A 15,269-nucleotide genomic window follows, 5' to 3' on the forward strand; every position below is an offset into this window, starting at 1 on the left:
GCTACTTGATGGGCCTTTGTCAGGGACCAAGTTTATGAAGGTAAGAAATGCTAGGCCCTTTGCCCATAGCCAACTCCCTTGAGTGGCCTCCATGGGGTGGGAGGGCAGGGGTGAGCCCTGGGCCTTTTTAACTTGGAGAGGATAGCTCACATAGCCCACTGATACACAAGCAAGAGATGTAGGAATGAAAGTTATGGTTGTTCAGGTGTGGCCATGATGCTAGTAAGGAAAGCTGGGTGAGCAGCTTCCTAGAGCACTTTCAAAAGCTTGCTGCCCAAACCTTTAAAAGTAACTATTCCTTAACTCAGTTTTTGTGAAGAATTAGTAGTCATCTTTCCCTAATTTAAGAAGGCTACAGTCTCCTGAGTATTATTATATTTGGTATGTATTCTGGAACAGTGGTTCTCAACCTTTATCACACTGGGACCCATTAGCATAACTATCATCTTGCTGTGACGCACACCCTCATGGTTCCCAACACAGTGTGTCTGCCTCCCCTTCCCCTTTCTCTTCCCCCACTTCCCCTCCAGTTGCTGTGTCCGGCCCACTCCCTCTCCCACTGCTTTACTGTTGTGCTGTGTGCTCCCCACCAAACAAAACAAAACAAAACAAAACAAAAAATGCCACGCAGCTTTGCATCATTTCCCTCAAACCTCCCCACGACTCCTTAAAAACTTGCAGCTCACTTTTGGGTCACAACCCATGGGCTGAGAAACATTGTTGTAAGCACTAATGTGGCATCTACAGGGTCTCTATAAGAAACTGTCTAACCTTTCTCTTAAATGTCAGTAGCCTTTCTGAGTAAGGGATTTTCTCTAAAAAAAATTCCACTGATTTTAACTTAAATGTGCTTACTGAAAAAAATCAGACTTCCATATTTATTTACCTTGTACTTGTACATTTATCAGGGCAGGCTGACTATATCAACAAGGTTTAAACCAGTCAGTGTTCATAAAAAAAATGCTTTGATTTATCTTAATTGTAGGTATAAGGAAATGCCTAAATACCTTTAGTTACTCCGGTAAAATTGTTGTGTGTTGAGCAAGCCTTAGTTACTGTTAAAGTAACGTAAGAAAATCCAAGACTCTAAAGCTGCTGTTCAGTTGTAAATGGATGTCCTTACATTGCAAGGTTCATTAAACCAGTGGCAAGACCGTTGCAGTGGACATGCAGTGAGTTTGAGCAGGGGTGGTCAACCTGTGGCATGGGTACCACAAGTGGCACAGGCAGCTTCTGTGTGGCATGCAGCAAACTGGGGAGAGGACAGGCAGTGAAGCGGCAGAGAAAGCAAAGCAGCAAATTGGACAGTAGCACAGGGAAGAAAGCAGAAAGAACATCAGATCAGGCAGAGGAAGGACTGGAGTGGCATTTGGGAAGGGCTAATGCTTGACATGCCTGGCAGAAAGTTCGGCCTCCACTGATTCAGACCATTCAGGCCTTGTCTGTTATAAAGTTCTGCATAGCTATGGCAAATAGGAATATAGCTGATGTATCTGTGATAACAAATCATTTGTCTTTCAGGGAGGCTTGGGTGTTGTAATGGTGCCAATTTAGTTAAACCAGTAGTTGTCCCATAGTAAATAGATTAAGCCTCAGTCTGGTCTTCAGAAACGGTAGGTTTCTGACTCTCTGAAGCATATTTTGTCTTCCTTGCTGCAAACAGAGAATTTCTGATATCTTATTAGATCAGCTTAGGACAGGTAAACAGGCTTTGGCCAGCTTTTGCAGTTAAGGAACCTTTCCCATGATTATTCCTGGTTGAATAAGATTCTTCTGTGTATAGCCCAAGAGTTTTTCCCAACAGTAGTGTTGCCATTTTACTTTAACTAGGTCATCATCTTGCCTTTTAGATGTCCCAGATCTTATTATCCAAAGGAAATCAAGTTTGCCTCCCTGGATGTCAGAAAGGGTATAAGATACTATTTGCACATGATGAAGTCCTTTAATATGTCAGACAAACAGTTTTTATACTTTATTTGCAGAAAGAACCTCTAAGGCAGTGAGTTTTTAGCTGAGCGAAAATGGCAGTCACTGGTTTAATTAAGAGCAGACAAAACTTCATCAGGGATCAAGGTGTACTTGTAGGTGGCTGATAATGTCAAAGAATTTTGGTCCTCCTGGGAGACGTGCTCTACCCATATGATACTTGGTACTACCACTTTTTTTAAAATCAAAAGGTCTCAAAGCTGGAGCTAAAGTGCTTGCTGAGATGGTGTCATTTGTGAAGTTTCCTGGCTTTTACATTTGCATGGTCACTTGGATGATGATGCAGGGGTTCTGTACCTTTTTTTTTAACAAGTGTACCCCTTCTGTCTCAAAGTTTCAGCTCATGTACCCCTTTATATTAAAATTATTTAGGGGGCTGAACATGTGCACATGCCCTCCCTCCCCCAGGCAGGTAAGTTTGTGGAGGAGGGGAAAGGGCCATGTGAGGGCCAAATTGAAGCCCCGATGGTGAGGAAGGGAGTGGGGCACAGGCAGGGGCAGCGGTTGGGGTGAATGGGGCCCTGGCCGGGCCAGGTCTTGGAACATTCGGAGCCTGGGTGGCTCATCCAGGGGTGTGGGAGGCTCCTGCCACTGCGTGCACCCTGGTGTAGGCCTGGAGGGGATGTTCCCCCCGATCTCTGTGCACTAGGTAGAGGCAGTTGCCACTGCACACTGGGCTTTGCGCACTGCTGCACGTGCCCTGGGAGCCATTTCTGCCCTGTGCACAGGTCGTGGGGGCACATGCCCCCCAGGCCTCTGCTGGGTGCACGCAGTGGTGGGAGCCCCCCTTGTACCCTCTGTGACCTTTTTAAGTACCCCTAGGAGTACGCCTACCCCTGGTTGACAACTGCTGTCCTAGATTTTTAACCATCAAACCTACTGCAAAGCGCATGTTTTCCTTCAGGCATCTGTAGAGTTTTCTGGATCCCATTTTAACATGGAGAATATGCATTTTATTTTGAATAAGGCTTGAAGCATATATGCAGTTCGGTTTTGGTTTAGATATAAGGATACTCAAGGTTAAGGGAAAGCAGACCAATTGGATGCCTTTTTCAGGATGTATTTTTTTTTAAGTTTAATTTTAGTCCTGAACTTTGTATCCTTCCAATTAAGGTAGTTTTGCTTATTTTTTTTATAGGAGGTTTTGAATTCCTGCTAAAGACTTACTCCTTGAGAGGTCTTTCGCTTATTTCTAAACAGCGTATTTTTCCTTAGATGATTTATAGTGACTAAGTCGACCTATTTCTCACTGTTTTGACTCCAGCCTACTATATACATTAAGACACAAAGCCAAAAAGCTGTAACAGTTGGTGTCTGAAAGTCTGGTCTTCTTTCCTATGCTATATGTAGTAATTAGAAAAATGGACAATATTGTAGAATGGGTCGAGGAGAGTATTTAATAAAAAATACCTCTAACTTCTCTGATCTTGTCTTTTTCTTCTCATTAACTAACAATCCCATTTTGACCAAATGTACACTTGCTTCTGGTAAATGGATATTGCTGTGATTAACTTCAGTGCTGCTGGAGAAGATGGGAGGGTGGGAATGTTTGTCTTTGCTTTTTGCTTTCCTTTATTTCGATGGTCTTATGCAAATAAATTTCAGCAGCAGAAGTTTGCTACCTCTAAGAAAGGAGTGCAGTTTTACAAACCAGGAGGTCTGAAGTTTGAAAGATAGTGCTTCAGAAGTTGTCATTGAAGACAAGTATGTCACACTTACCCAGATAGTCTGTTGAAAGGAAAACTTGTTTATTTCATAGATGGCAGTTTGGTGATTGCTATCCTGACTAACAAGGACACCAACTAAGGAAGCCTTTAAGGGGAGAAATGGGGTTTGTGTACTTTAAAAAAATATTGTATGATATATTAAAGGTCTGAAATTTTGCTTTTGGCATTTTTCTACCTGGGTAAAATTTCAGGTTTGTCTTGCCCAGAAGACTGCATAGCTAGTTACAAGCTATTCAAAGTTGAGCAATTGAGAGGGAAATGGACCTTTAAAAACACACTTTTTAGCTCAACTAATATTTTAGAGAAAGTTAGCTTTTTAGCTTTTTTTTTTTTTTTTTTTTAATTAGACCTGAAAGCACTTAATAAATCTGAGACTAAAGTAAATCTTGCAACAAAATTGGGGGGAAGGGGAGGGGGAGATATTTCTGAATGCATCTTTATTTTTTAATACATTTTTTTTTTTCTCAGTAAGACTATATGGTTATCTTGGAATTAAACGCATGCAAGCAAGAAACGCTTGTTACCAGTGGCTTAGAGAGAAACAATATATTTTGCTGATTAGGGGGCTATATTATATTAATATTTCAAGTACAAATTGTCCATTGTTTCCATCTCATGAGTGCTTCATAGTCCTGTTGTACCTGTTGTATATTTTGATAAATATTAGTGTGTGCTCTGAAATTGCTAACTTTATTCCTTGCAACTTTTATTCTTTATTGATGAACTTTATAAGGTTCTAATAGTTGATATTTGGAATCTTTGCACTAACTTCCTTACTTGATTGTAGCTATTTTGAATTTTACAGATAAGTCTGAAGGTAGTATGTTCCACAACTTTATATTGATCTTCAATGCATTTTGTGTTTCTAAATTCTTTGATTTCAATTAAATATCACAGTCATAACTACCTCTTGTGAATGGGGTAATATATGCATTTTAGGTACTAACTTCAAGGTAAGTGATAGATGTACTGTGTTCATCATCTGGTTTTTGGTTGTTTTTTTTTTTGTTTTTTTTTTAATTCTTAGGATGGGCATGTGGAAGTTGCTAGATTACTCCTTGACAGTGGTGCTCAAGTGAATATGCCTGCTGATTCTTTTGAGTCTCCATTAACTTTGGCAGCCTGTGGTGGGCATGTTGAGCTGGCAGCATTATTAATTGAACGTGGAGCTAACTTGGAGGAGGTAAATGATGAAGGCTACACACCACTAATGGAAGCAGCCAGAGAAGGCCATGAGGAAATGGTGGCATTATTGCTAGGTCAAGGTAACTAAAATAATGTAACTACTCAAACTTTAAAATGTTTGTTGGCATGTAGGATTATGAATGTACTTGATAATTTTAAGAGCTTGTTTTTAACTAAAATGCTTGCATATTTATTGCTTTTAGTAGCCGTCTTTCAATTGTATCAAGCTGACCTTTTAAAACAAAGTTATGATTTTCTAATGAGTTCAAATTAGCAGTGATAAGTATCAGTAACTGGTAATCTGACCATATATTTTTCAGACTAGCATTACATGCTAATCAATCAGTATATGTAATTCGTATCTTTAAGTTAACCTCTACAGAAACCCACTTGGAGAATGTTAGTCTTTAAGAAACTTAATATTGCTTAATGTGATTATATAAGCAATCACTGAATAGTCAGAGATGCATAAAACATACTGAAGTGATTTGTGACCAACACAGTAATTCTTTTTATAACTAAACTATCTGACAGTTAAAAATCAACTTTACGTTTGTTTTTTTTAATATCTGATTCAATAACTAATTTGAGCTTGGGTGGGATTTGCTTTTCTTTTTGGAAGGAGCAAACATCAATGCTCAGACAGAAGAGACTCAAGAAACTGCTCTAACTCTAGCTTGCTGTGGAGGTTTCCTGGAGGTTGCTGATTTTCTTATTAAAGCAGGTGCTGACATAGAACTTGGTTGTTCCACACCTTTAATGGAAGCTGCTCAAGAGGGTCATTTGGAGCTTGTTAAATATTTACTAGCTGCAGGTATGGAGTGGATTTGTGGGTTCTTTTATTTTTCATGGAAAAAAGTGAGTTGGTATAGATGTTTTATGTTTGATATTTTTGGTATATGCTTATCAATGCTAAGTATTTAATAGCCGAAGCTTCATTTTAGAGGGGATTTGTAACAGAATTTTTGTCAGATATAGCTGATAAAAATGTTTCTTTAAATATTTGTTAAGTGTTGAGGACTAGATTTCAAGTTGTACAGTCTCTTTTGCTGAAGAATATAGAGACTTGCATTTTTCTCTAGCGTATCACATAATGCTTGCATGTTTGTTTGTACTGTTTCAGGGGCTAATGTGCATGCAACAACAGCAACAGGTGACACAGCACTGACATATGCATGTGAAAATGGTCACACAGATGTAGCAGATGTCTTACTTCAGGCAGGTGCAGATTTGGTAAGCAGTTGCCTTTATTTAAGATGATAATTTTTTAAAAAGCTACATTTTACATTTGTATTCAGTGCAAAAAAGTGTCTGCCTTGCTTTTTCTTTATTATATTTCACATTAGTTGCATAAATGATGATTTAGATAGCTTTTTATCACATGGGAATTTGTGTCATCCCAGCATCACAATACCTGTAGAGCCTTACAGTGCCAAAAAAATTGAAGCAAGCTGTGAGCTTGTTAAGAGTGTGTGTGTGTAAGAAACATGGCCCAAGCATTAATCATTTTCTACTTTGAACATTTTAATACATCATAATTTCATCAAAAAATTAAGAGATTTTTATAAAGGTGTATACAAAATCCTGTCTTACCATTAATTTAAGTTAGGCTTTGATTATCACCAGTTGTTAAACAGTAAAATGTTTTAATTTATGAAATGCTGTAGTCTGGATTTTAAAACCCTTTAGAATCTTTAATTTTCATATTCTTTCTAGGAACATGAGTCGGAAGGTGGAAGAACTCCTTTAATGAAAGCTGCAAGAGCAGGTCACGTTTGCACTGTTCAGTTCTTGATTAGCAAAGGTGAGTTTTTGAAAAGTTGCATAATAATTCCTTTGAAAGGAAGTATCAAAGATGTGCATACATGTTTACAATATAGGTTTAGATAATGCTGGTACAAAGACAATTTTTTAATACGGTATTTTATAGAGCATTTGTGTTGCATTCAAAAAATCATTAACTGAATCATGCTCATTCTCTTAGTTGCTTTTCACATATGATTAATTTTTTAGTTAAATATATATTTGATCCCCAATTGTTAATTTTATCTATCATTTTATCAGCATATTGGTTACTTGTAGGCCATATAAGCTATAGTTTTGCTCTCACCTTCATTAGATCTATTTTAATAACTTTCTGGAGTTATTTAAGCAGCTAATTTTCATAGGTTATTACTTTCAAATTTAAAAGCTTAGGCTCTAAATGATCACCTATTACCATTGAGTTCATTGGGAATCATGGTATGGCTTTGGGGCTCTCAAAATCAGATTTCTTGGATCCACCTATTTATCTGGTTGAAGATGATGAAATCTGGGTGTTGCATATGTTTAAAAATTGAATTCATGTTAGATGTCTTTTCATAAAACAACAACAAAAATGTTGTGAGTGATGTTGCAGAACCAGAAATCAGCCATAAAATTGAGTTTGGGTCACAATTTTGATCCATTATTAACATTCTTCCATATGCCAAGCTTACTACTTTACAAAGTTTTTCTGCCCTACTTTAGAACCTAATCAGTCCTAGGGATGTGAAAGGTTAAACGGTAAGTATATTTATACTGTTAATGCATTATAGGTAACATTTTGTGCCAGACACAGTCTGGCGAAGAAGAGAAATGGAGTAGTGCCCCAGGAAGGCAACTAGTCATAGCATGCAACTCCACCTCTACCTCCCTCTCCTGCATTGTCTTGCTAACTTGGGAAGGAGGAGGGGAGACTAATTGCACTATGCAGTTCCATCTCTGCCTCCCTCTTCCTGCATGCTGACTTGGGAGGGTGGGGGAGGACTAGTCTTAGTGCACGAGTGCTGGGTATGTGTTATGTTTAACCAACATCATTAGAGGAGTTTAAACAGGCACTTATTTAAGGATAACTATGGACCAGTTAGGGATATCTACATCCCTAATGTAGATGTAGATATCCCTAATTGGTCCATAGTCTTCATGTTGGCATCCTTTTCCCGTTGAACTTTGGAGGGTGAAAAATCTCTGAATACATTAGTTACTATTTCCGGGGTATAGGTTGTGGCCATATTGGTCAAAGGACATAGGCAGACAAGGCTTTTTGGGTAAATCTGATAACTTTTCTCTCTTTGAGTTGGTCTAATAAAAGATATCAGATGAGTTGGCCTAATAAAAGATATCAGATTTACCCAAAGAACCTTGTCTGCCTTGGTTACTATTTGCCACTGACTAAAAAAGGGGCTCTCTGTCCTTTTGATTAACAGGCACAGGTGCCAACTCCATGGATGCTCTGGGGCTCAAGCACCCATGAAAAAAAATTGTAGGTGCTCAGCCCCCACAAGCCACAGCAGTGTCGGTAAAGATCAGGCACTTCGGTGAGGTTTTTTGGTGTTTTTAGCTAAAGGTTATTCAATCAGCTAGTGGGTAAAAGCACCCAAAAACACTCCCCTAACGCACCTGATCTCTACAGATATTGGACGAGCCAGGTTAAAGTAACACGCCACCTCTTCTGGGCATGTGCGGGGCTGCTTTCCCCACTCCTCCCTCCACCCCCCAAGAAAGCACTCACCATCAGAAAACAAAGCTGGCACCTATAGTAATGGGAGGCAATAATGCAACTAAGTTGCTGTCACACTTTGACTAATAATATCACATGCTGTAAGATATTTCATTTCATGCTTATAAGTATAGATGGTTGACTTCAAAAGATTAATATTCCTGGTATTTTCCCTTCTCTGTGTTTAGCAATTGCCTAACAAATAAAATACGTTTTTGTCAGAAATTCTGTTTTCATATTAATCAGCAAAATGGAGGAAACCAGTAAGGCATAATATTTGCCCAATGTTGCTGTATAGATCATAAGTCTGTTACCACGGAGTATTATTTGAAATGTGTTTGTTGTTGTGTATTTATTTATTTTAGTTTAATGTGGAAGTAGGCATTAATTTTTGGAACAAGAAATTTGCAACAGTTGTTACAATTGTAAAATCTTTCTGTAAATTAACTTTTCCTCACCATCCTTTTTCTCTTCCATACACTCAAGGAGCAAATGTGAATCGGACTACAGCTAACAATGATCATACAGTACTGTCACTGGCCTGTGCAGGAGGTCACTTGGCAGTTGTGGAGTTATTGCTAGCTCATGGAGCTGATCCTACACACAGACTAAAAGTATGCTTTAGCATTTTATTTTTTTTAAACATTATCTTCTGGTTACTCTTACTTTTAGAAATAAATGTGACATACTCAAATATATTGGAATACATGCAATGGAGTTCATAACAACATTATGAACACTGAAAATACTAAACAGAATCATCCCTTGTCCAAATGAATTTTGCCCTAAGTAGTGCTTGAGGGAGTGTAAGTGTATCACCCACAAAGTCATGAATTCTTTTCCCAAGAAGGTAGATGGAATTAGTAAGATTCCAAATGGGCAGAGAATAATTAATTTTAGGAAAAAATGTAACTTTCTTGTGATTTTTTAGTGTTAATGCACATTGTTGTGTTTATTTTTAAAACTGAATTTTAAGGTTTCAAAGCACTTCTAAAGAACCAAGAACTTTGAAAGAAATTGTGACAGCGACATGCCTTTTTAGAAGATGTTGTATATAGATCATTCTCTCAGCTGACAAAATGATTCAGTGAGTCTTATGCTATTCTCTTTTTCTAAAGCAGTGTGTGGTCTCTTGCAGGATGGTTCAACTATGTTAATAGAGGCAGCCAAAGGTGGTCATACCAGCGTGGTTTGTTACCTCTTAGATTATCCAAACAACTTGCTTTCTGCTCCTGCACCTGATGCCACCCAGTTGACCCCTCCATCCCATGACTTAAATAGGGTAAGATGCGAGTGCTAATATAATTGACACACAACTTCCTTTCCTTTGCATTTCCGATTAAAGTTCAGGCAGTAAACACATGCAGTAATTCAGTTTTCATGTCCTGAAACATAAGCTAGCGTGTATTATAGATTACTTGGTGAGCTTTTGTGAAAAAAATGGCAAATTTGAAGACCAAACTGAAGATCAAGTATTAGCTTTACTATGCATCTCTTAAACATTTCCTCTTAATTTGTTAATTTTACTGAAAAACACTAAGGGGAAATGTGTCTGTAATTAAAAATAGCAATTCTACAGTGAGAAGCTTTACTAGAATATTTGCAGACAGCTGTGGCAAAATTTGCACTGCTGGTCTACAGTAGTTTGCCATATTTGAAGTGGTGGTTAGTTTACAATATTTGCTGTTTGTTAAATGTGTGGAGTTCTCAGGAACCAAATTTACAGTAATGAAAAACTGTTAGCAACTGTTGACATTTGAATTTGAGACTGTAAAAGGTATTAAACATTATCTGCTAAATGTTATGCATGCAACTTTTGTAATATATACAGTTTATTTATATTTTATTGAAGTATAGTCTCTAGGTTAAGTACATAGAGAGAGAAGAAAAGTAATCTATTAGTGTCCAATGTTTTAGGCTCCTCGTGTACCAGTGCAGGCACTGCCCATGGTCGTCCCACCCCAGGAGCCTGACAAACCCCCTGCCAATGTCGCTACAACCCTACCCATCAGAAGTAAAGGTCAGTTGTAGTTCTGCAGATTACTTTTTAAAAATCTTTTCTAGGTAGAAAATGTAGCCTTGCTTTTTCACTTAGATGAGAAGTTCTTATAGAAAATGGTCATGGAATCAGTCAAGAAAACTTCTAAAGACTGTTGTTACCCAAATAAAATGTTAACTATTGGTTATCCTTTTTTTTTTTTTTTTGACAATTGGAAATTGTCATGATATCTGCCTTCATAAGTATTACAAAATGTGTGGTTGGTTGTCAAGACTAATGTGAACTGTCAGTTGACAACCAGTTTAAGCCTAATAAAGGATAATTTTAGATTTCTAAAATTGTCAGTAATACCATAGTTGGCTTGCATTTTACATTTTTAAGATGATGGTTTGGATAAGGGCTTGACGATCTTTTATAGGCAGAATTTCTTGGATTGGATTGTAAAATGTTGACTCCGTGAAATGTGACTCCAGTCCACTTTAGACGCTTAATTTTGCATCTAATTCAGATATTCTGCATTTTTATACTAATTTTTAATATAATATAAAGTTCTACATAATATGGTATGTGTGTGATAAAATATATTTTGTATATATGCCTGTATTCTCCAAATATTGCTTAAGTTTTACTCAAAGCAACTGATAGAAGTACTGGTTTTTAATTTCCCTTCCACCCTTAATTTTAATCACTTTTCTCCTTTACTTATAACATGTAGATCTTCTATCTGGTACAGCAGACAGTGTCTGCTAAATTGTTTTGGACTTGCTCACAAAAGATGTATTGGACAACAAAGTCCATTGTGTGTTCTTAATGTGAAGACTGAATTCCGTGCCTCTCCTGGTTTGGGAACTGAGGTTGAACCCATGCAAATTCATGTCTTCCATGTGGACCACCTAAAGGCTGTAAATGCCCATTCAGAGTGTTGATTTGAATTTAGTTCCTTAATACTCGAGGTTCTAATATACTGGAGGTCAAGCTGATACAGCTGGACTCCAAGTGTGAAAGGATTCAGTATTCTTAGTAAAAGATTTTAGAAACTCTGTCACCCAAGTTAGTTACAAAGCTGATTATCTACAGGAAAACTTTCCCTACCCCTCAAATATTGACATTTTTTCTGGGCTTTAGGCTTTTCCATGCAATTAACTTGGCAGACTCTCCAAACACAAACCATCAAGTCTAAAGACAGTGTCTTCTTCCCTTGCTTTTTTTAATCTGAACATACCACTTGCATACTACAGGTCTTGAGGCAGTCATTTCTTATTTGCAGATATTAAACGAATTTTGGAATAAATATCTTATTGTAGCACAGCTTTGTACCACTGTATTAAAACTTAAAATTAGATGTGGTTTTCTTTACCAAGGGCCTTACAGTACTCTTCCACCTTCTATGGGTGCCGTACCTTGGTGCATAACTGCCCATTAAACATCCAAACAGTAGCTCTATAATGAGGATGCCATTCATGTGCACTTCCATTGGTTCTGAGGGGGTTTCTTTTTCACACAGCTGCTTCTAAACAAAAGTCCGGCAGCCATTTGCCAGCAAACAACCAGGATGTACAGGGTTACATCACCAATCAGTCTCCAGAGAGCATTGTAGAAGAGGCTCAGGGCAAGTTAACAGAGCTGGAGCAGAGGATAAAAGAAGCCATAGAAAAGAATGCTCAGCTGCAGTCCTTGGAATTGGCACATGCTGACCAGCTCACCAAGGAGAAGATTGAGGAGCTGAACAAAACGAGAGAGGAACAAATTCAGAAGAAACAAAAGATTTTGGAGGAACTGCAGAAAGTAGAGCGAGAATTACAACTGAAAACCCAGCAGCAGCTAAAAAAGCAATATCTAGAGGTTAAAGCGCAAAGAATTCAGCTTCAGCAGCAGCAGCAGCAACAGCAGTCTTGCCAGCATCTGGGACTACTGACTCCTGTTGGGGTTGGAGAACAGCTTTCAGAGGGAGAGTATGCACGGTTACAACAAGTGGACCCCATCTTGCTCAAAGATGATCCTCAGCAAACTGCTGCACAGATGGGTTTTGCACCAATTCAGCCTTTGGCGATGCCACAAGCTTTGCCTCTGGCAACAGGTTCCTTACCTCCAGGGTCCATCGCAAATCTTACAGAACTGCAAGGTGTTATAGTTGGACAGCCAGTATTGGGCCAAGCACAGCTGGCGGGGCTGGGGCAAGGAATTCTGACAGAAACACAGCAAGGGTTAATGGTAGCCAGCCCTGCTCAGACCCTCAATGACACGCTGGATGACATCATGGCAGGTGGGTTTATATTGTTATGAGCAGGTATAATATATGATTTGCTTAAAGCCAGCCATTGAGGGTATGTCCACACCCTTGTTTTTGTTTCAACTATTACAAGAATGAGGTCATGCCCATTTGACAGGTTGGTATGTTATATTTGAGAAATGGCATTTTATCTTGCCTAGATGTTTAAGCCACAAATGAATCACTAGTAGTATTGAAACCCATTTCCAGCTCTAGAACAGTAGCGTGATAATGTCATTCTTCAATGCTTGTACCGGTTTATTAAGAAATAGGTTTTTGGAAAGGCCTTGTCTACATTATTGTACATCTAGCAAGCCTCTACCTTAAATGGGCATTTGCATTTAAAATTACAGCTGCCATAGCTGACCTTTCAAAGTTATTATTTAAGACATAAAATTGAATTGTAAGCAAATTAGACATATGGTTAGAAATCAGAAGAAGCTAATATTGAGTTACAGTTGCCCTTGAAAACTGAAACAAATGAAATACTAAAGCAATTGCATTTTTACAGTAAGCCTCTTTTTATTGCAACTTTTAAATTACCTTATCAGATTATTCTGTTAATATTACATTATAACCATCATTATTGATCTTAAATTAAAAATATTAACTACGAAGTGCTGGTTATGTTGGCATACACCAGTTAGAGTCACATCAGTGGGCTAATCTGGAATCTGAGCCTAGAGATGTTAAAGCTATATTGTCATTGTCTAGATACTGGGGAAGTTGCAAGAACAAATTGTATTGTCGGCCAGAGAATGAAATGGGGAATACTTTCAAATATTCAGGACAGTTTTCAAACCTGGATGCCTAAAAATTAAGCTCATAAGGAATGGTTTGATTTCCCTCCCCCCTAACCCCCTCCCACCCCCTCGAATTACTGAACCAGCTCTCTCTCTGTCCAGGACAATGAGATCTATTGCTACTTGGCCCCTTTGAAATTCAATTCAGTGTTATAAGAGCTTGGTTTTAGGCATGTAGGTTTGAAAATGCTGCCAGGCAAAATCTAAATTAACACTCAAGAAAATTGATTGATTTGTTATTGATTGGTATTAGTCATGAATACTCATATTGCTAGGAGCCTACTATTGGTAGACACACCTGTCAGATTAAATTAATGTAATTTTTGGCAGTAATTAAATGTAAGTACAAGTACTGTGTTTAATATTCTGTATTAGATGGCATCCATTTGAATATTTCCAAATGCTTTTCTGGAAGAGTAGATTTTTGCATAGTTGGCTTCTGAAACACATTTCTGTGTCATGTTTTTATTAGATCTGCATGCTTTTTTCCAAAGAAGATCCCTTGATGGCAAACTTAGTTTTTTAGTTGGAAGAAATTCATTGTTGAATTACCTACCATCTAATTTGTGAAGTCACCCACATAATATTTATAGACTAAATAAACTGTATAGATAAGTTGCCCAGTACTTGTGAAACCTAACTTGTAAAATATGGGTTCAGGATGGCATATTACGTGGAAGATGAGTTTGGCTTAATACTGATATGAACTCCTTAGACTTCATGACCTCTGTTCATTGTTTTCTAGATCTTAGAGAAGGCTTTGGTTGAGTTATACTGGAAGTTGTTTTTACTTGCTGCTTGGCATAGAAAACCACCTGTTTGTTTCATCTTAAGTACTTAAAAATTCTTGAGTTAAATGAGAAATTGAACATGTCTGCACTAAGAATGTTTGGCCAGGGTAGCAAGGACTTCCTGATATAGTTGTAGCACTTGGTCCACACCAGGGTTTCTGGCCAGTACAGCTCTGTCAAAGAGTATACATCTCTATCCCTGACTAACCAAGTATATTAGTAAAACTTCATTGTGCAGACTTTGCCTAGGATAGTATTAGAGAAGTTCAGAGGTGCTTAGTTTCTTTAGCTGTTAGTGGTAGATGGTGGGTCTTCAGGATATAACTGGAAAAAATTAACAGAGCACCAGGAAAAAAAAAAAAAAAGGTAAACAAGTTAAATTATTCAAAAAAATACTTTTTACTTGCCTTATGGACATGAGTTGAAGGTGATTGACATCTCTTGCAGAATAAAATTTACAAAGAAAGAGCTCTGCTTTTGCATCAGATGTTGTTAATGTTATTTTGGCTTGTGTTGGGTGTGGTGAATCCTGAATTCATGCCCTTGTGAATTAGAAACACTTCAGTTTACTGTGAAATGTGTCTGGTTTTAATTAACTCTACCTACAAGTTACGCTAATTCATTGATATAAATACTAATTTATTAAAAATACAATTTCAGAGTCCCTTTACCTGTCACAGCTTCCCCATCTAATATTAGATGTTTATTTTATTCAGATATTTCTTGCAATTAGTCTGTTAATGATTACCTTCAAGTGAAATTAAAAATTAATAGGAACACATTTGCATGACATCTGAGGATTAAATTCCCATAGAGCACCTTTGCTGGATCAGTAGGTCACATTTGCAGTTCACAAGTGGATAAATTAAGTTGTAGGAAAGTGACTTGACAGATGTCACACATGAACTCATTACCATACCTAAGGTTAGAATCCCCAGATCCTGAGGCCCTGTCCTCTTTTGTAACCCTTTGTAAATACTTGCAGTGTT

General features: G+C 37.8%; 1 protein-coding gene across 5 annotated transcripts in view; it reads left to right on the forward strand.

The window, feature by feature from the left end:
- The window catches only part of ANKRD17 (ankyrin repeat domain 17), a 197,678-nt gene that overhangs the window by 123,851 nt on the left and 58,558 nt on the right, over nt 1-15,269 (forward strand). For 4 of the 5 annotated variants that reach the window (XM_090031949.1, XM_090031944.1, XM_090031946.1 and 1 more), the window contains exons 8-15: nt 4,741-4,978; nt 5,521-5,712; nt 6,022-6,131; nt 6,615-6,702; nt 8,905-9,032; nt 9,557-9,700; nt 10,336-10,438; nt 11,922-12,680. In XM_090031949.1, coding sequence (XP_089888075.1) covers nt 4,741-4,978; nt 5,521-5,712; nt 6,022-6,131; nt 6,615-6,702; nt 8,905-9,032; nt 9,557-9,700; nt 10,336-10,438; nt 11,922-12,680 — 1,762 coding nt within the window. The remainder of the gene's footprint in view (nt 1-4,740; nt 4,979-5,520; nt 5,713-6,021; nt 6,132-6,614; nt 6,703-8,904; nt 9,033-9,556; nt 9,701-10,335; nt 10,439-11,921; nt 12,681-15,269) is intronic. The other variant, XM_090031948.1, reaches the window with a different exon arrangement.

Source organism: Crocodylus siamensis, chromosome 2 (genome assembly GCF_052110815.1).
Source record: "Crocodylus siamensis isolate JL-2025a chromosome 2, ASM5211081v1, whole genome shotgun sequence".
Lineage (NCBI taxonomy): Eukaryota > Metazoa > Chordata > Crocodylia > Crocodylidae > Crocodylus > Crocodylus siamensis.